We start from the raw sequence: 19,681 nt of genomic DNA on the forward strand, positions 1-19,681 counted from the left end.
TTTTTTTTTTATCACAAGTTTAAATATTTGTAAATTATATAATTCCCAGCGCTGACATTTTGAAATGAAACTTTTATTTACCACTTACAAATTTTTCCTCATTTCTTTTTCTCCTTCATCTCATACTTCCCTTCCATATTCCCTAGAGAATTGTGTGCTAATGCATATTGTTATGCTTTACCGCATTTTACTGATCACCTTTGAATACTTTTCTGCAACAAAAAATTATAAGTAACTGTACTTAAAATTTAAAAATTTTCCTGTGATCCTGAGTCTCTAAGAATTTTTAAAAATTCTCCTGGATTGGAGCACCTGGGTGGCTCAGTACGTTAAACATCTGACTCTTGATTTCAGCTCAGGTCATGATCTCACAGTTGGTGAGTTCGAGCCCAGAGTCCAGCTCGCCCAGAGTCCAGCTCTGCTCTGGCAGCATGGAGCCTGCTTGGGATTCTTTCTCTCTTTCCCTCTCTCTCTCTTCCCCTCCCCTCTTAGCATATACTTTCTCTCTCGAAATAAACATAAAAAAATTCTCCTGGATTGATTTTTTATTATAATTCTTATTAATAAAATTGATTGAGATATATAAATATAGGGCGCCTGGGTGGTTCAGCGGTTGAGCATCCAACTTCAGCTCAGGTCATGATCTCGCAGTCCATGGGTTTGAGGCCCATGTCGGACTCTGTGCTGACAGCTCATAAATATACATTTTATAAGTAATTATTAAGCTTAAAAAGGGTATTTTATTAAAATGTATCTCCTAACGAGTTTTTAAAATTGGTTTTTTGGGGGTTGAAATATTTGTATTATTTATTACTAGAATCAAACATGGCTCAACATCAACCCTCCCTTCCCTTTCTAATATTAGATTTTAAGAGCTCAAAAACCTTATTCACACAAATAGTATCTGGGAACAGAAGAATTTTATTGTAGCAATGTCACCCAATTCTTTGAACTCCTTACAAATTATATGCCAAAATCACATAGTAAGCTGTTAGCAAAATTTATCTTAATCAGCTGACAGTCAAATTAGGTAGTCTTTCAACTTTATTGGAAGCAAAGAACTATAAACCAACCAACTTGCCAAATTTGTTACCTAGTTGTTAGAAATATTCCATGTCTTGTTTTCTGAGGATACCAAAAAAGGCTTAAGTTTTTATTAATAATTATATGGGTTACTCTTACAGGGGTTATTCTTTTTCTTAAAGGAACCTTATCTAACCCGAAAGAAAAAGGTGGAATAATCAAAATATCATTACTTTCTTTTTTTTTAATTTTTTTTATTTTTGAGACAGAGGGAGACAGAGCATGAACGGGGGAGGGTCAGAGAGAGGGAGACACAGACTCTGGAACAGGCTCCAGGCTCTGAGCTGTCAGCACAGAGCCCGACGTGGGGCTCGAACCCACGGACTGCGAGATCATGACCTGAGCCGAAGTCGGACGCTCAACCGACTGAGCCACCCAGGCGCCCCAAAATATCATTACTTTCAATATATCACTGCCAACATTAATTTTTCCAACATTAGTTTTTTAATAAAATAATTTTATCTTATCACATGCCTTCAAGATATTTTCATCAAAACCTTAAAGCCACAGATTTAGCTTGTTTCATTTATAAAAATATCCACTGTATGATACAATTAGCAAAGCTAGTCCTTACTGTCAAACCACTTGACCAACTCAGACTCTTTTTTAATTTGAAAATTATGACCTTATTTTTCCATTTTAAAATTAAAAAAATTTTTTTAATGTTTATCCATTTATTTTTGAGAGAGAGAGCAAGCAGGGGAGGGGCAGAGAAAGAGGGAGACAGAACCCCAAGCAGGCTCCATGCCGTCAGCACAGAGCCCAATGCCGGGCTTGAACCCACAAACGTGAGATCATGATCTGAGCCGAAACCAAGAGCCGGACACTTAACCGACTAAGTTTCCTAGGCACCCCAGACCTTATTTTTCCTTTTATTTAAAAAAAAAAAATTTTTTTTAACGTTTATTTATTTTTGAGACAGAGAGAGACAGAGCATGAACAGGGGAGGGTCAGAGAGAGGGAGACACAGAATCTGAAACAGGCTCCAGGCTCTGAGCTGTCAGCACAGCGCCCGACGCGGGGCTCGAACTCATGGACCGCGAGATCATGACCTGAGTCGAAGTTGGCCGCTTAACCGACTGAGCCATCCAGGTGCCCCCTTATTTTTCCTCTTAAATAAATGTAGTAATATATATCCCAGTGACATCCATCCAATTCCTGATTTTAAAACACCTCAACAGCCCTGAGTATAAGACAGACAAATTCAGAAAGCCTTACAATGGATTTAAATTTCCTTGGTTAAAGAAAACTTAAAGACCCAAATATTTTCAATTGTCTCTTTGTTTGGCATCCCCCCTGCCCCTCAATTTTTATACCTCAGGGCAATGTTCTACGCCAAAGGCAGTGCCTTCCTATTGTACATATGATTTTGTTCTAATGAAAAACGGTAAGGTGACAGACACAGAGACAACTGCCTTTGGAAGAGTCTATTAGTCACAGCTCCCACGAGAAGGGGGCATGCCACGCCATGCCATGCCATGCAGGGCCTCCTGGGGAGGTAGCAGGTCAGTTAGGAGGCAGAAGAGCAAGGGAAAAGCATGGTTCAGAGCCTGGATGGTGGTCTCCCTAGCAGGAACAGGTGAGGCAGAGCAGGCACATCTGAGAAGTCCAGGATTGGGCAGTTTGAATAATTTCAATAGGCTCTGGGCTACAGGACTGGTCCTAGCTGCCCAATGCCTGGCCCTTGGAGTGATTTAGGGCAGGGGAGACACTGGTGTGGTATATCTTGGCATGTGAGCTTTAGATAAAGTTGGGGATGAGGGTTTGGATTGATCCATTTGCATATGAAAGGCACACTCCCAGGCAAGCTGTTCAGTGTCCGGGAATTAAGTCTGCACTGGGAGAGGCAGTCTCTCCCCAGCTAGCAAGGCTCCTAAAATGTCAAAGCATCATAAAATACAGAAAATAAAAACCATAAGTACTACAGTAGGATCCCAAGATTGGATTGAGGGAGGGATGGGAAATATCTTTGAGCTTCTACCCACATGTTCAGTTCAGTGGAACACAGAACTCTGAGGTTCTGGTGTTAGATGTTGACAAACAGTGTCTTCGGAGTGTGTATCTCCTTGTAAGGCTCACTAGAGAGAAATAAGGCCAGAACTCTTGGGCTCCTTTGTTAAATCCCATGATCACACTTAATTTCATCAATCCTCCCAGCTTTGACTCTAATTTACTTTTTCCATTTTATCTTTTACCCTTTCCCTTCACAGACCTTACCATTGAGCCACGCTGCTTCCAGGTCTTTATTTTCTATACCTCCAGCTGTGGAGATTCTCTCTACTGTCCATGGTCCAGCCCTTCACCTTCTTCCTCAACAAACTTCCTTCACCCTTCAACAGCATGGAGCCTCTCTTTCACAGTACTTGCGCTCTACTTTTTGCTACAGTTCTTTGTATATATGCTTTTAGCTCTCTCTCTCTCTCTGTCTCTCTCTCTCTTTTTTTAATTTTTAGAGGGAGTGTGCATGCAAATGGGGGAAGGGCAGAGGGAGAGAGGGAGAGAATCTTAAGCAGGCTCCATGCTCAGCACGGAGCCCAATGCGGGGCTCAATCCCGCGACCCTGGGTTCACAACCTGAGCCGACATCAAGAGCCGGACACTCCACCGACTGGGCCACCGAGGCGCCCCTAGCTCTCCTTTTTGACGAACTACAAGCTCTTCAGAGGGTCACACTGCCTGATTCATCTTTGTATCTCTTGGTGTGCTTTGTACATTGTAGGTGCAGTGCTTAATTTAATGAACAGGTACTTAGGTTGTATACTGTAAATTAGCCACCCACACCTTAGCATTATCCCACACCTGCACTGGGTCACTGCTTCGCTTCTCATAGCAAGCTTCCCTGGACTAAATCTGTGATTTTGCTCACACTACACGGTACATTAGGTCTCCACATTAGGAAAGAAGTTTCATTTCTTCGACGAATGATCATTAAATACCTATTGTGTACTAAGTGATGTGGATACAGTTGTAAAGAAGACATATAGCATGGTCCCTGTCCTCTCAAACCTTGCAGCCTAGTAGGAAATATATACTACAGGAGATCTATTCTTAACCGGTAGGAAAGTGATAAGATAATGATCAATTTAGTGACCTACAAACACATAGAAATCAGGATCCCGAGACAGTACACACTAAAAGAAAATAATTTATGTCTTACTGTTTAGTTCCCTGTTCCATTCTTGGCAAAAGAGCTGATGGTAATAAATGTGGAAGGGGAAAAGAGAACCCAATATTCAATCCTGCTCTAGCCCATTCTCTAAGGAGATACATCCTGAGGGTAGCCAGCCCAGCCCGTCACTGGTCTCAGTTTCCCTGGGCTAGAGGGTTGCAATGATGACCCAGGACTCTTGGCTCTATTAATTCCTGGGATCCAGGCTACTTTATGAAATGGGTGGGCCTTACCTTCCTTCTGTTTTCAAAATCTTTCTTGTCCACCGACCAAGAGCTTCACACATCACAGCTCACTAGAAATACTACCTTAGGTCTAGGTGTTTGCTCGGCAGAATGGCTATGGGGTGTTCTCGATTTGAGGAGGTGGCCCTCATATCCCATGGAAAAACTGAGGATTTTAGGGTATCCATGCCAGCTGTCTGTTGGGACCAGGCTTAACAATGACTGGGATCCTTAGGATGTGATAAGTTAGTGATTTAAATGTTCTATGTCCATGCCATATTTCACTTTTTCCAGAACTGGACCCACAAAAGTATGGCCAACTCATCTTTGACAAAGTAGGAAAGACTATCCAATGGAAAAAAGACAGTCTCTCTAACAAACGGTGCTGGGAGAACTGGGCAGCAACATGCAGAAGGATGAAACTAGACCACTTTCTTACACCATTCGCCAAAATAAACTCAAAATGGATAAAGGACCTGAATGTGAGACAGGAAACCATCAAAACCCTAGAGGAGAAAGCAGTGAAAAACAGCTCATTCTTAAAGTGTGGTCCAGGGACTCCTGGGGGTCCTGTGACCCTCTTAAGGCGGATCAAGAGGTCAAAACTATTTCATAACAATACTATGATCATATCTTCCTTTATCACTTTCATTTTCTCACAAGTATAGAGTGGACTCTGGAAGCATGACAGTTTCACAGTATTTAGACTTTTCTTATGAGCTGTTAGTGATAATAATGTATGTGATTTTTAAAACTTGTGTGTGGCAGTACTTGGAAGATGTGTGTAACTCAATGAACAGATATTCCCTAAATGATCAATGCATGATGCTACTAATCACTCATGAGTTAATGATCTATGGTGATAAATACAGCAAAGGATTTTTAATGTAACAGACTTACAGTTTCAAATTCTATACTGCAACTAATCACTGAAAAAACAATAATTGCGCTGAGTTTTGGAATAGCATCAAAGATGAATATTCATAATTATCTGAAAAGGCTTTTAAATTTTCCACCCTTTTTTTGTCATTTTTAAAAAATGTTTATCTTTGAGAGTGAGTGAGAAGGGGAAGGACAGAGAGAGAGGGGGACAGAGGGCCCGAAGCAGACTCCAGGCTCCGTGCTGACAACAGAGAGACCAACATGGGGCTCGAACCTATGAACTGTGAGATCATAACCTGAGCTGAAGTCGGACGCTTAACCGACTGAACTACGCTGGCACCCCTATTCCTCTCTTTTCTTTTTCTTTTCTTTTTCTTAAATTTTTTTAACATTTATTTATTATTGAGAGACAGAGAGAGAGCATGAGCATGGGAGGGGCAGAGAGAGGAGAGACACAGAATCTGAAGGAGGTTCCAGGCTCTGAGCTATCAGCACAGAGCCCGACACGGGGCTAGAACTCACAGACAGCGAGATCATGACCTGAGCCGAAGTCAGACACTCAACCGACTGAGCCACCCAGGCGCCCCATCCCTTTTCTAATTACATCCGTACGAAACTAGATTTCCTTCAAATATGTCAACCCCCCCAATTTTTTTAACATATCCTTTTTTTTAATGTTTATCTATTTCTGAGAGAGAGAGAGAGAGAGAGAGAGAGAGGTGTGTGTGTGTGTGTGTGTGTGTGTGTGTGTGTGTGTGTGTGAGAGAGTGGGGGAGGGGCAAAGAGAGGGAGACACACCATCAGAAGCAGGCTCCAGGTCCAAACTGTCAGCACAGAGCCTGACGGGGAGCTCAAACCCATGAACTGTGAGATCATGACCTGAGCTGAAGTTGGATGTGCAACCCATTGAGCCACCCAGGCGCCCCTATCATTATTATTTTTAGGTAAATCAGTAAATAAACGTTTAATATTTTTAAAGTTCTTAATTTAATAGCAATTATTAAATTACATATTGTAGATATTTAATTATTAAATTTCTTAATTTCTAATATAGATTAAAAGCACACTTAAAAAAAGCACTTTGAGGTCTTCAATTTTTAAGAATATTAAGGGGGCCTAGGGGCAGCTGGATAGCTCAGTCAGTTAAGCATCCAACTCTTGATTTCAGCTCAGGTCAATCACTTCTCAACCTTTTGGCTAAGATCAAGTGTAGCTCAGGTCAAGATCTTGGGGTCTAAGATTGAGCCAGGTATGGGGTTCCACACTGGGCATAGAGCCTGCTTAGGATTTTATTCTCTCCCTCTCCCTCTATCCCTCACTCTTTCTCTCTCTCTCTCTAAAAAAAAAAAAAAAAAAAAAGAATATCAAGGGGTCTTAAGACCAAAAAGCTTGAGGCACACTGTAATAGAAAAATTAAAACACCGTGCAAAATTGAACTCAACTTAATATTTATAAACTGTCCTAAGCCCTAAAACCAGAGCAGTAATTTTATAGAGAAATGAGTAGGAGATTGGGTGGGCAGATGCCTTAAGGGCTCTCTACAGATCTGGCGACACAGGAAACTGAACGGAAGCCATGTTCACTGGTGAGCCAACAGAAGAGATGACCATGGATGTGTGGAGGTGAGTGGGGAGGGAGTGGCTGCACACGGTCATGTACAGGAATACAAGTTCTGTGGTCCAAAGGACCTGGTTCAAATCTTGACTGAAACACCTACTAGCCATATAACCTTAGATAAGTTAACGACTCTAGGCCTCAGTTTTAGTCTTTCTTCCAGATAAAATCAGAGGAACTGCAGAAGAGTCCTGGGACAAAGACTATTACTTCCATGTAGGGTTTCTAAGCAAGTCTTGGCAGACAGCCACGGCCTCTAGGAATCTACAATTTTTTTTCAGATGGGGAAATTAGAGGAAGTGAACATTTTCATGCAAAGCAGGACATTTCAGAAGCCCAGTTTTATTTTTTGAGCTAGGGAGCAATCAGTGCAACTCTGTGCTAAAGCCAATAGATTAATCAGAGACCATTCAATAACAGCACTAAGGTATTCATTAACCAGCTCAGTGATGGCTCTCAAGACAAGGGTTGGATTACAATGAAGCTGCAATCATACTTTTCCCCAAAAGAGGCAGAACTAGGAGAAAGGTGAGGTGAAGGTGAGACCAAGATGGCTCTAGGCCACAAAGAAGTCCCAGAAGGGGTGAAATCAGATTTATAAAAGTCCCCCATTCATCTGTCCAACAAATATCTGTCCAACAAATAGCCATATGCATGCCTTGCCTTTAGCACTTTCTCTAAGAGAGGAAAGAATAGTAGGAGTAAAAAGCAACACATAAAGAGATATGTAGGAAACATAATGGAAAGATAAAATGGTAATCCCCACTGAGGTGTGGAGTCGGGGAGGGCTGGGAAGGTTTTTTGAGAGAAGGATGTGAAGAGGAAGTATGATGTGGACCCTGAGAGCAAGAAAAATAGGGCATCTTAGAGAGGGGGTTCCTGGAGCAAATCTGAGGGTAGGAAACAAACCTCGTAGATGAGAAGCATCTAGTAGTTCATTCTGGCCTAAGTGCAGGGTGGCTGACAGGGCACAGTGACTGGGATTGAAAAGGCCAGGAGCGGGGAGCACTATAATTTCCAACGAGGGGCTGGCACTTGGTTGGTAAATAGACTGAATCTGTTTAGGGTAATTTCCTCTCCTATTCTTTGTTAATAACTATTCTACACTGTCAATATTTTCTTTAAACACCCCTCTCATTTCTTTAAACTCAACCTCTTGGGGCGCCTGGGTGGCTCAATTGGTTAAGCATCTGGCTCTTGATCTCGGCTCAGGTCATGATCTCCTGGGTCCAGGTCATGATCTCATGGTTCATAGGTTTGTGCCCCAAGTCGGGTTCCATGCTGAGAGTGCCCCTCTCTCTGCCCCTCCCCTGTTTGTGTGCATACTCTCTCTTGAAAATAAATAAACTTTAAACTCAACCTCTCATTCCCTTCAATAGGACTTTGAATTTCCTACATTACTGCAAACTACAGACATTCCAGTGTCATCTTCTTCAACTTCCTACTCCCTATCTATAAACTTATCCACACCCGCATGTCCTGACATTTTCGGGTAAAAGGTAGCCCCTTCCTGTTAGAGACTCTATCTAGTTTCACGTCTTCCAAGACTGTGCTCCAGTTTCTTTTCTATTCGACTCCGTTTTCGACCTCTACTGCCCCTTCTTCGGGGCTCCCTCACTGCAGATTATAAAAAATACTTACCTTCCACCCATATCTTTCAAGAAGCTTTTACGAGATGTCTACTCATCGTCTCCAGTTCTCACTTAATATGGCATCCATCCTTACCCTGGACTGAAGTGTGTCTTTAAAGTGCTCAGTGACTTACATTGCCAAATCCAGTGCTTATTTCCAATTCTGATCTCATGAAGCATTTCTGTTAACTTTCAATCCACTGACCACTCGCCTGCTTTCTCCAATCTTTGTGCTCTCCTGGTTTCACTGAACTGGTCCTCTCAGCACCTCTCATGACTGTTCATTTGTTTTTCTTCATGAGCTCCATCTGCGATGCCCATGAACATCAGAGGTGGAGCCCCTAGCCCACTGTTCCTTCACCTGACACAACCTCTTTGAGCACCTCATCAAGTCTCACGGTTCCAGTCACCAGGTCTCGGCTCAGGACCTCTTCCCAAAGACGTCATTTGATTATCTGTGTGTCTAAAAGACCTCTCTACTTGGTTATAGGGTGTCCAAACTGGAACATACTTTTCTTCCCCACCTGGAATGTCCCTTCTTCCGCCCTATTACTCCCTCATCAACACACACACACACACACACACACACACACACACACACACACTACCTAACTCCTGTTTATCCTTTATTTACTTTCCCGAGAAAGTCTTTGCCAAACCTCCAGGTTGCGGTAGATCCTGTGACCTCTAAAACATTCCAGCCTATTTCAATTATGGAAAAACATGGAACCATCCATGGTATTCTAGAAATAAGTTTTGGTGGCCGCTCCACTACACTGTTAAGTTCCTTAGGAGAGGGACAGTGTTTTAATCACCGTGAATCTCTGGGAGTCAGCATAATCCCTGATGCATGGTAGGCACTCCATAACTGCTTGGTGGTGAATAATGAGAGCTCTGTTTTAGGAAGTGCTCTGTTGACAGTATATACAACATAGAGGAGAGGGAGAATGATCAGAGGAAACAAACCCGCAGTGGATATAACTGAGGTAGAATGGACTAATACACATGAACTAAGATACAGTTAATAGGATGGGAAGCGGGGGATGGACATGAGAGATTCTGCTGTGATCAAGTGAACAGGACTGGCAGAGGCTGAACTGGGAGGGGAGAGGTGTTAGGGAGAGGCACAATGGTCACCTCTCGGAAACAAGCAAAGACACAGGGTACGCTGCCAGAAGACTAGTAACTGTCATCTATTTCGTACCGGACTAACTTTGTAGCATTTCCTTAAAATTGGGAATTTAACGCCCTCAGGATTGGATTTTGGTGGTGTTCTTTGAAATCCAAAAATAGGTGTTATATGGTGATATTTATAGTAATAGAATGCTCAGTAATTACCCGTAAGTCCTCTCCTCTCTCTTTCTCTTAGTTTCCCCATTTATCAAAGTTGGGTACAACTGGAGGCTTTTAACCTACCATAGGCTAATTTATCAGCATGACATTATATATCTAGAATAATTAATTACTAGAATTTGCCACACTCAAATAAGGTGACCTAGAGTTTCAGGACTCTTTTTTTCTTTAACCTACAATTACATGCAATTCTTAAACAGAGATGTTTGAAAGCTAAATTCTGATGTTCCAACATTTAAGGAGAGGGGTAGAATGGAAGGGCTACTGGTGTGAAAGGGACTTTATGGCTGCAGTAAGGCTGCCAGAGGTGATCACAGGGTCCTAGGGCTGGCCCAGAGCAGAGAGGGGAGGGCAGGACTGGAGCAGAGGACAGCCCTAACACGCCCACAATGCTCCCTCTAGAGGATAGTACGGACCATGGAGAGACAGGCCTGAGGACGCAGGGAAGGGGCTGGAAAATGTAGAGCAAAAGGGGGGAATGTGAGAATCAAGTGAGATTAGGAAAAGGAGATTTCTTAGGCTTATTTGACCCAGTGCAAATAGCTTACCTGATTCATGATGGAAAACTTCCTTCCTATTCTGTTGTCTGGCAGCCGAAAGCCCTTCCTCCTCATCCCGTCTTCCGACTCTGACTTAAAGACCTTTTCGGGATCCCCTTTTTCCTCTCCTTCAGAGAGCTCCTTCTGCTTCCTCTTCTTTCTCCTGTTACGTCTTTCTTTGGCGCTCTTGGAGCTGAGTTTGGATACTTCAGAGGAACTCCGAGGAGAGCCTACCCCTTCTTCACCTTCTTCCTCTATGGCATCTTCTGAGACCGTGCCGGCGGAGGTGGCCATCGCTGCTGCCTGGAGGGGGAAGCCACAGTGACAGGCCAGTCAGAAGCAGTTAACTGGAGCTGCAAGGAGCCAAGCAATCAGGGCAGTTCATTTCCTTTCCCACGGATGGGGAAGCAGGGAAAAAGGAGGAGGGCGAACCAGCCCGGAGAGGAGACTGCGGCCAGGACTTGGCTATCTCCATTTTCTGGTTGATCTGTATTATGGCACACAGCCACACACACTGTGGCACACACTGTGTAATCAGAGCAGAACCCAGGGGGAAGAACTCAGGGATTTATTCTCTGAAGTATCTCTGACAAGAACGTGGCCGCCTTCTTGGTACCAAAAGATTTCTTCTGGACAACTCCGAAAATGAATGCTAAGAAACCAAATTATACACATGATGGGCCCAACGGTGTAAAAACGCATGTATGTTTGGACAAGAATCAGAAAGCAAAGCGTTAGGGTGGTGGGATCACTAGACTGGTTTTCAAATTTTATTTTACTCTTTTACCTGTATCTTCTTTTCAATTACAACCAATATTTTCATGATCGCAGAGAATGTATGAAGGAGATCCTACTGATGGCCTCAACAAAAAGGCTATGCTTATAGGAAGCACTATATATACTGCTCTGGCCACTTGCTTCCCCCGCCCAGCCACCCTAGCAGTTGAACACTAAACAGCTGAGAAATTCAAGTAGAGATCATGTTAACAAACTATTGGCCGTTAAGACAAATGGAATAATTGGGCCAGCCATCTGCGGTTGTCACTTGGGTTATGTTAATCAGATCAATGGCTTCTATTTGACAACGTGCTTCGAAAAGATCAACTGCAGTGGCAATGAGATAGGGCCTTAGTCACAGTGATCTGGCAGGAAGGACTGTATATCGCAAAGCACCGATCACCAACCTGTGCCTCTTCCTGTTGCTTTTTCAGTTGCTCCAACATTGCTTTGAATTCAGCCTCTTTTTGCTCTGCTTCCTCCAGGGTTGCCTGATTCTGTTCTTCATAAGCCATGGCCACCACAGCCAAGATCAAGTTCACCAGATAGAAAGAACCCACAAAGATGACCAAGACGAAGAAGATCATGTACGTTTTCCCAGCAGCTCGCAGGGTCTGTGAAGACGAAGACCATTTTCTGAGTCCTATGCATCAAATGAACCAGGCTGAAACTACCTCATGGGATAATGTTCGTCTGCAGGGGCACCACTGCAGTTTTGACAGAACAGTCCTTTGTTGTGCGGTGTGCCTTCAATACTGCAGAGTACTTAGCATCCCCAGTGGCCAAATGGCTTCCTCCAGCCTCAATTCAGAGTAAATGTCGCTAGTACCTCCAATGCCTTGTGACAGAAAAAGTCCGCTTCCCTTTCTGAGTACTCCTGATATACTCCTTTCATGGAAAAATACTTGATTGTTTTTAAAGGGAAAAATGCTCCGAGCTACGAATTATATTTGCCTTCGTTAGCTGATTCTAAAACAAGTATAAAGAAATGAATACAAGACTTCAGCTCATTTATCTACTGGTCCTCAAAGAGCGTTAACAGATAAGTTCCATCTTAGGGATCGGGTCCAAGTCCTAGGAAGTCCCCATCTTGAGTGACATCCTTCCTTTCCTTCTGCAATAGGGTGGGTTTTTAAAGAGAGATGTGGCATAAATAACAGTGGAGGAAACAGTAGGAAAGAGGATCCTAGGACTAGTCCTTTCACTAGCTGAGAGCAAATGGACATCAAAGAACACTTGGGTTTTAGTTTATGTATATGCGACTTACTCTTACTTAGTTTTCATCATTATTTAAAAAAAATTTTTTTAAACGTTTATTTATTTTTGAGAGGCGGGGGAGGGGCAGAGAGAGGGAGACACAGAATTCGAAGTAGGCTCCAGTCTCTGAGGTGTCAGCATAGAGCCCAACGTGGGGCTCGAACTCTCACCGGCGAGATCATGACCTGAGCTGAAGTCTGACGCTTAACTGACTGAGCCACCCAGACGCCCCCATTGTTATTCTTTTCAACTACAAATAGTAAATAGAACTTAGCATCAACCACAAATATTTCACAAGAAAGATTTCAACCTGAGAGAACTCTAGGCTGTCCTACGGGATCTGAATTGGAAGATTCCCTTCAAGGGGTGCCTGGGTGGCTCAGTCAGTTAAGTGTCCAAATTTGGCTCAGGTCATGATCCTCATGGTTCGTGGGTTTGAGTCCCCTGTGGGGCTCTGTGTTGATGGCTCACAGCCTGAAGCTGCTTCAGATTCTGTGTCTCCCTCTCTCTCTGCCCCTCCTCTGCTTGCACTCTGGCTCTCTCACTCTCAAAAATAAATAAACATTAAAAAAATTAAAAAGAAAAGAGAAGCTTCCCTTCGAGACATTCCTTCAGGCCTGAAGGAGACATATTCCTTACTCTTGAACTGGCATCACCAAACACCAGAGTCAAATAGAAAACAATGAATTATCATGGAATTTCCAAGCTGGCAGACCCTTAGCAATCACCTAGACTTACTTCTCCGTCACCACCAGCAAAGTTAAATGACTTGCCTAGTCACCAATATAGCCCAACAGAATGGCAGACCTTTTTTTTTAATCTGTCACAACCTGTCTGTATAACATATGTCCACATATGTTACAAATCTCAAAAATGTTATGTTTAGAATCCAAGGTCTTCGTGGATAGAAATCTCATCTTTCTAATGTCTAGCATGGTGCTTTGTAGAGTATGTTTAATTGATATGCCTTAAAAAGACACCCTAAGCCAAAAATCTGAGCAGAGAAACACTGCAGATGGTCTGGTGAAACAACAGGAAGTAAACCGAGATAGCAGATTCCCAGGCCAGGCAAAAGGCTGTCAAGGCTGTGAGCCTCTACAAGCTTTACATGACTGGGCACTAAAGAAACAGGGGCAAGAGCTGGGAGAATTCACTTAATTTTGTAAGTCAGCTGACTCCGAGAAATAATATCCTAAGATCCTGTACAATGCCTTCCCTGAAGGTCTCTTACACAGAATGTCCCCAACCCCATACCCTCATACAAATCCTGTCACCAAAGAGAAAAAGCACTCAAAAGAGAGGTAGTACTACTTACCAGCTGATACAAATTTTCCCAGTAGTCCTGGGTCATAAGGCGAAATAATGCCAAGAAGGCCCAGCTGAACGTGTCAAAACTTGTGTAACCGTAGTTGGGGTTCCTTCCTGCTTTCATACACTGGTACCCCTCTGGGCATTGTCTGAGAAAAGAAAAGGAATTTCAGGGCTTTTCAACATCATTCTACCCAGTCATCAACTATAAGTCATCTCTAGGACTATGGAGATAACAAATAACCATCTAGAAAGTCAGGCCAAAATATAGGTGTTAAAAAAAGAAAAGGTCAACGTTTCAAAAAATGATGTCTTGGGGACAGCCTAGGATCAGAATCGCCAGGTTTCCCTCTTGAAAATGCTGATTCCTATGTCCTACCCAGACCTAGGTATAAAAGCTCTAGATATGGGAGCCATGAATCTGCATTAAAAAAAAAATGTTTATTTATTTTTGAGACAGTGCAAGTCGAGAAGGGGCAAAGAGAGGGGGACAGAGGATCCGAGGATCTGAAGTGGGCTTTGCACTGGGCCGCACAGAGCCCGATGCAGGGCTCAAACTCACAAACCATGAGATCATGACCTGAGCCAAAGTCGACGCTCAACTGACTGAGCCACCCAGGCACCCTCCCGGATCTGCATTTTTTTTTTTTTTTAATTTTTTTTTTCAACGTTTTTTTTTTTTTTAATTTATTTTTGGGACAGAGAGAGACAGAGCATGAACGGGGGAGGGGCAGAGAGAGGGAGACACAGAATCGGAAACAGGCTCCAGGCTCTGAGCCATCAGCCCAGAGCCTGACGCGGGGCTTGAACTCACGGACACGCGAGATAGTGACCTGGCTGAAGTCGGACGCTTAACCGACTGCGCCACCCAGGCGCCCCCCGGATCTGCATTTTAAAGAGGCACGCCAGGTGATTCGTATGCACACCAAAATTTGAGAACCACTGTCCCAGATTCATACCAATGTGCAATTCAAGCAAATTCCTCTTGGCTATGATCCCAAATGACAAATGGCTAGCTAGAAGTTCCTCTTCATCACCTTTGTTCTCTTAATACTCACCAAGACAACCTATGTCACACTGGGAATCTCAGTGACCTCGTTTTTACCAGTTCTCCTGCTTTTAGACTCACCTGATATGTATTTCAATGGAACTTCTGGTATTGACTTAGATACAGAAATTAAATGGACATCTAGTTGTCACGGTCATCTTAAAACACCAATTCCTAGAGGGCCAATACACCCTGGATAACGATGTGACACCCTCACATTTATGTGACTTTCTGTTTCCAAAGCACTTTCATGTATGTCATCTAATTGCATCATTGCAATAGCCCTTGAAGGAAGCGAGCACAGGACTTATGGATTCCGTGTTATGGATGAAGAAATTGAGGCTCACCTAAGTGAAATGGCTTGCCAAAAGTCTTAGAGCTGAAAGTAGCAGAATCAAGATTTGCATTATGTTGGTGGCAACTTGTGTTCACAGTAGCATTACTCACAATAACTAAAATATGGGAGCAGCCTGAGTGTCCGCCGACAGACGAATGGATAAACGAAATGTGGTTTTTAAAGACAATGGAATATCACTCAACATGAAAAAGGAAAGAAATTCTGACACATGCAATAACATGGGTGAACCTTGAGGACATCCTGCCAAGCGAAAAAAGCCAGTCACAAAAAGACAACTGCTGCATGATTCCTCTGACATGAGAGGCTCAGAGTGGTCGAAATAAGGGGCAGAAAGCGGAATGGGAGGGGAAGGGGAAATGGGGCGTTAGTAGTTAACGGGTACTTAATGCCACTGAACTGTACACGTAAAAATGGTCATGAGGGTAAATTTTATGTTCTGTGTACTTTCCCACAATTTTTTAAAAATGGCAAAAAAAAAGACTATGTTGCCACTCTTTTCCCTCCCCACGCTGTCAGGCCTAGTATGTTTTAGGTCATCCTTGGTACTAATCTGTCACCGAGACAGTGTCCCTTCTATAGATGTTCTTAATTGTGGCATAAGACAATGAGGGGAAATCTACAAGAGACAGGCAAGATATCTGGTGTTGCAGACTCTATCCTTCTCAGCCTTTGACATTTCTTATTTTGGCTTGAGACTATAGGCACATTCACCTCCTAGTGAAATGCCAATTTTGGATGGACAAATACGGAACAGAAAGAGAATCTGAGTCAACCAATACGTCAGACCTAGTTAGGACCTACTCTATGAGCACAAAGAAAAGTGAAAATATTGCCCATTTTCATCTGATACATTATTTCAAGGGACAAGAACAAAATGAGGTGAGCTACTTACCCAGCATCAGAACTGTTCCCACAGAGTAAAGGTTCCAGCATGCCAGGAACTGTGTAAAAATTTGCTAGAAAAGTTTGAAGAGGCAGGAAATGAATAAGGCAGATACAAGTGAATGAGAGAATAAAGTTTCACTGTTCCTAATTAGCCCCAGCAGAAACAGTTATTGATTTTAGCTCATATGAATCTTTTCTGACAGAGGAAAACCTGATAAAAATTCTCTCCCATTAACCATTTTCATATATATACTTAAAAATGAAAAATGCTACTAGGAGTCCTAATACAATGTTCTTTTCACAGACACTTGACTTCCCCTCATATCTCCAATCTTCATGCTAGTTTCTGGGACTTGAAATTAAGGGGTCTAGAAGTGAGTCTTCTGAGTTCTTTATTGCTTTGTACAACTTTGGCCTTCCATCCTTCTTCTGTACCCAAGACAAATGAAAATCCTCACTGATCACATTACCATGCCCTATATTAAATTAGCAGGCATGTTTCCCTTTCCTGTATGTGTTCCTGAAATTCCCTTTGCAACATTTTCTTACAGCTACTTAACTGCCTTTATTTCTCAGGAGTGACTAATAGTGGTATTGTTAACTTTTCCCCATTTTATTTTACTAAAAAATTTTTTCATGTTTATTTATTTTTGAGAGAGAGAGAGAGAGAAAGGGAGAGAATGAGTGAGCAGGGGAAGGGCAGAGAGAGAGGGAGACAAAGGATCTGAAGGAGGCTCTGTACTGACAGTAGAGAGCCCAATGTGGGGCTCAAACTCATGAACCACAAGATCATGACCTGAGCCGAAGTGAGACACTCAACCGACTGAGCCACCCAGGTGCCCCACTCCCCATTTTACAGAAATACCATCACACCAAATGTTCCTTAGTGTAAGACCCAAGTGCTTTGGTTCCTGAAATGAAATTATTAAAACTCCTTAACTATAATAGGCTCAAATGGTTACTTACAGATTACCTGACTCCCCACACCAGACCAACTATGACAGTCTTAGTAATATTAAGAGAGCTTACTACGCATATTCTGAATGAAATGTTTAAATATCTGAGGTTTTACTGAACTAGAGCAAATGGTATTTTTATCAAACTCGTGAGCCTGATTTTCAAAGCAAAAGTTTAGGGGTGCCTGCAAAAAAGCTATAGTTTCATTTTCAGTTTTAAAAGGAGAGAAAAAAAACAACCAAACAAACCAGAGCGCGTTTCTGAACACAGTCCTACCCCGAGGAAAGGGAATAACTTCCTCAGGTTGCTTCAGTAGCACTGGATTCCTTTCCAGCCCAACTACTTTTAAAGCCCAGTGATGGCTTTGAACCACATAAACTACAGAAAGACTGGTCTTTCACTTCTTGCAGGAAAAGGGCCACCTACTTTTATTATTGATATACTCTTCCCAATCAAAGCCTCTGGTGCCATTTTCCAGATAGCTCTCATTGAAGTTTATGGGCCACACAACACACTTGTTTCGCAGGTTTCCCATGAAAAGCTGCAGTCCAATCAAGGCAAAAACGCTCAGGCAGAACACTGTCAGAATCATCACGTCTGACAGCTTCTTCACTGACTGGATTAGGGCACCCACAATGGTCTTCAGGCCTGTGGAGACAGAAGCCTCAGAATCAGAGTCACCCCATACCCCTCCCCACCTCCCCCAGCCTCCCTCTTGGCTACTGGCTTCTATTCCTCCCCACAGCATCACCCTTGAACCATGGCCACTTTACCTCTTATGCCATGGGAATAACAATGGGTCAACAATCAGTCATTCCAGAAGTATCAATTCTTGAGTCAATTAATTTTTAAAAAGAAAAAGAAAGTTCCTTCTCCAACACGCGACTCTTTTCTTCCTATACTTTCCTGAGTCTGACTGCTGCTTACCTCCTCGAATGAATCTGGCTCTTACTTGCCTCATAGTCTTCCTACAGGCTGTTCCCTATGCTTGGAATGCTTCCTTCCATTCCCCTGTCCTACCCGCCTAACTCCTATTCATCCTTTGGGCTCAGCTTAAATATCAATTCCCCCAGAAAGCCTTCCCGGACTTTACAATTCTTCTCCCTCCTCCATTACTATTAATAATTTAATAATACCTCATACTCTGTAGCATTTATCACGGTTATAATTAATTATTTATGTGTCTCATTCACAGCTGTATCTAGACTGCCTAGCTCATGGCAGGTAGTGAGTAAATATTTGCTGAATAAACAAATGGGAAAGACAGGGATGGAGGAGGGTTCCTGGTTGGACAGAGAACTACTGGAAAGTTTAAAAGCCAAGTAGTAAGAAAGTACGATAAATATTTTCCCAAGAGCTCTGGTAATGCCAATATATTGAAAAGGTTATTGTCAACCCAGTATTTATGGTTCGTCTTTCCATTTACAAATATACCTTCTCTGTATCACACATATGCCCTGTTCTCTACAACTGACCTTTTTTTCTATCCTAGATTGAAAACAAAATAAAAAACATATAACCCACTTGAATTTGAGGTTTAACTGCAAGCCACTGGTTCAAATTTAAACCTGCAGGTAGCTTTCTTAACTGCGCATGGAGTTATTAATGATAGGAGACACAGGAGAACATGGTTGTGGGTTCATGATGTTTGGGTCAAAACGGATTCTGTGTGAGGCTCTCCCGGGCATGTCTAGGCATCGGGCCATCCATAGGACATAGCCAAAAATATACTGAGCACTCCAGGGATGCCAGTGTACCAGGACAGATGGGAGGCAAACCCAGTGCCTTGACACATAGGCCTCGAGAGGGATCATACTCCTGATCCACTTCCGAAGGCAGGAATACCAGACTGAAATTCAAGAGAAATCCTAATCTTGGCTGTGGAGTGGGAAACGAGGCATATAATTACTGCTCTTGACTAAGTTATACCACTACTTGTGTGACCTGAGTAATATACCTAACCTTTTGGAATCCTAGGTTTTTCATCTTTAAAATGGGAGGGTCGCCTGGGTGGCGCAGTCGGTTAAGCGTCCGACTTCAGCCAGGTCACGATCTTGCGGTCCGGGAGTTCGAGCCCCGTGTCAGGCTCTGGGCTGATGGCTCAGAGTCTGGAGCCTGTTTCCGATTCTGTGTCTCCCTCTCTCTCTGCCCCTCCCCCGTTCATGCTCTGTCTCTCTCTGTCCCCAAAATAAATAAACGTTGAAAAAAAAAATAAAATGGGAATAATTATAGTTGAACCTCTAGGGCTGTTGTGAGGATTAAGCATAATTCATTTAAGTACTTAACATAGCCCCTGGCACACGGCAAAGACGCAAATGTTAACTATTTTTGTCTGAACCTCAGTTTACTCATCTATAAAAAGGCATTACCAAAACGCTTCACTGGGCTGTTGTGAGGTTTAAATAGGAAAATGAATGTAAAATACCAAGTACAGTGCCTGGCACTTGACACTGGCAAGCTATCGCTGTTACACATGCAGTGTCCTCCTCAAAGAGATATGATTGGGATAATGACACTACGTGGCTAACCTCATACAGTGATCGAATGGCGGGGGGGGGGGGGGGATGAACATGATTGGGTTTTTCTGCTGTATTTTG

The 19,681-nt window shown here is 42.9% G+C and overlaps 1 protein-coding gene across 8 annotated transcripts in view; it reads right to left on the bottom strand.

Moving 5' to 3' along the window:
* Positions 1-19,681, bottom strand: part of SCN8A (sodium voltage-gated channel alpha subunit 8) — a 179,897-nt gene that overhangs the window by 63,586 nt on the left and 96,630 nt on the right. For all 8 annotated transcript variants that reach the window (XM_040488080.1, XM_040488076.1, XM_040488077.1 and 5 more), the window contains exons 7-11: positions 17,511-17,732; positions 16,135-16,198; positions 13,844-13,985; positions 11,679-11,885; positions 10,504-10,797 (exon numbers count right to left, since the gene is read on the bottom strand). In XM_040488080.1, the coding sequence (XP_040344014.1) occupies positions 10,504-10,797; positions 11,679-11,885; positions 13,844-13,985; positions 16,135-16,198; positions 17,511-17,732 (929 nt within the window). The remainder of the gene's footprint in view (positions 1-10,503; positions 10,798-11,678; positions 11,886-13,843; positions 13,986-16,134; positions 16,199-17,510; positions 17,733-19,681) is intronic.

This window comes from Herpailurus yagouaroundi, unplaced genomic scaffold, assembly GCF_014898765.1.
Source record: "Herpailurus yagouaroundi ecotype Mexico unplaced genomic scaffold, PumYag 166, whole genome shotgun sequence".
Taxonomy (NCBI): domain Eukaryota; kingdom Metazoa; phylum Chordata; class Mammalia; order Carnivora; family Felidae; genus Herpailurus; species Herpailurus yagouaroundi.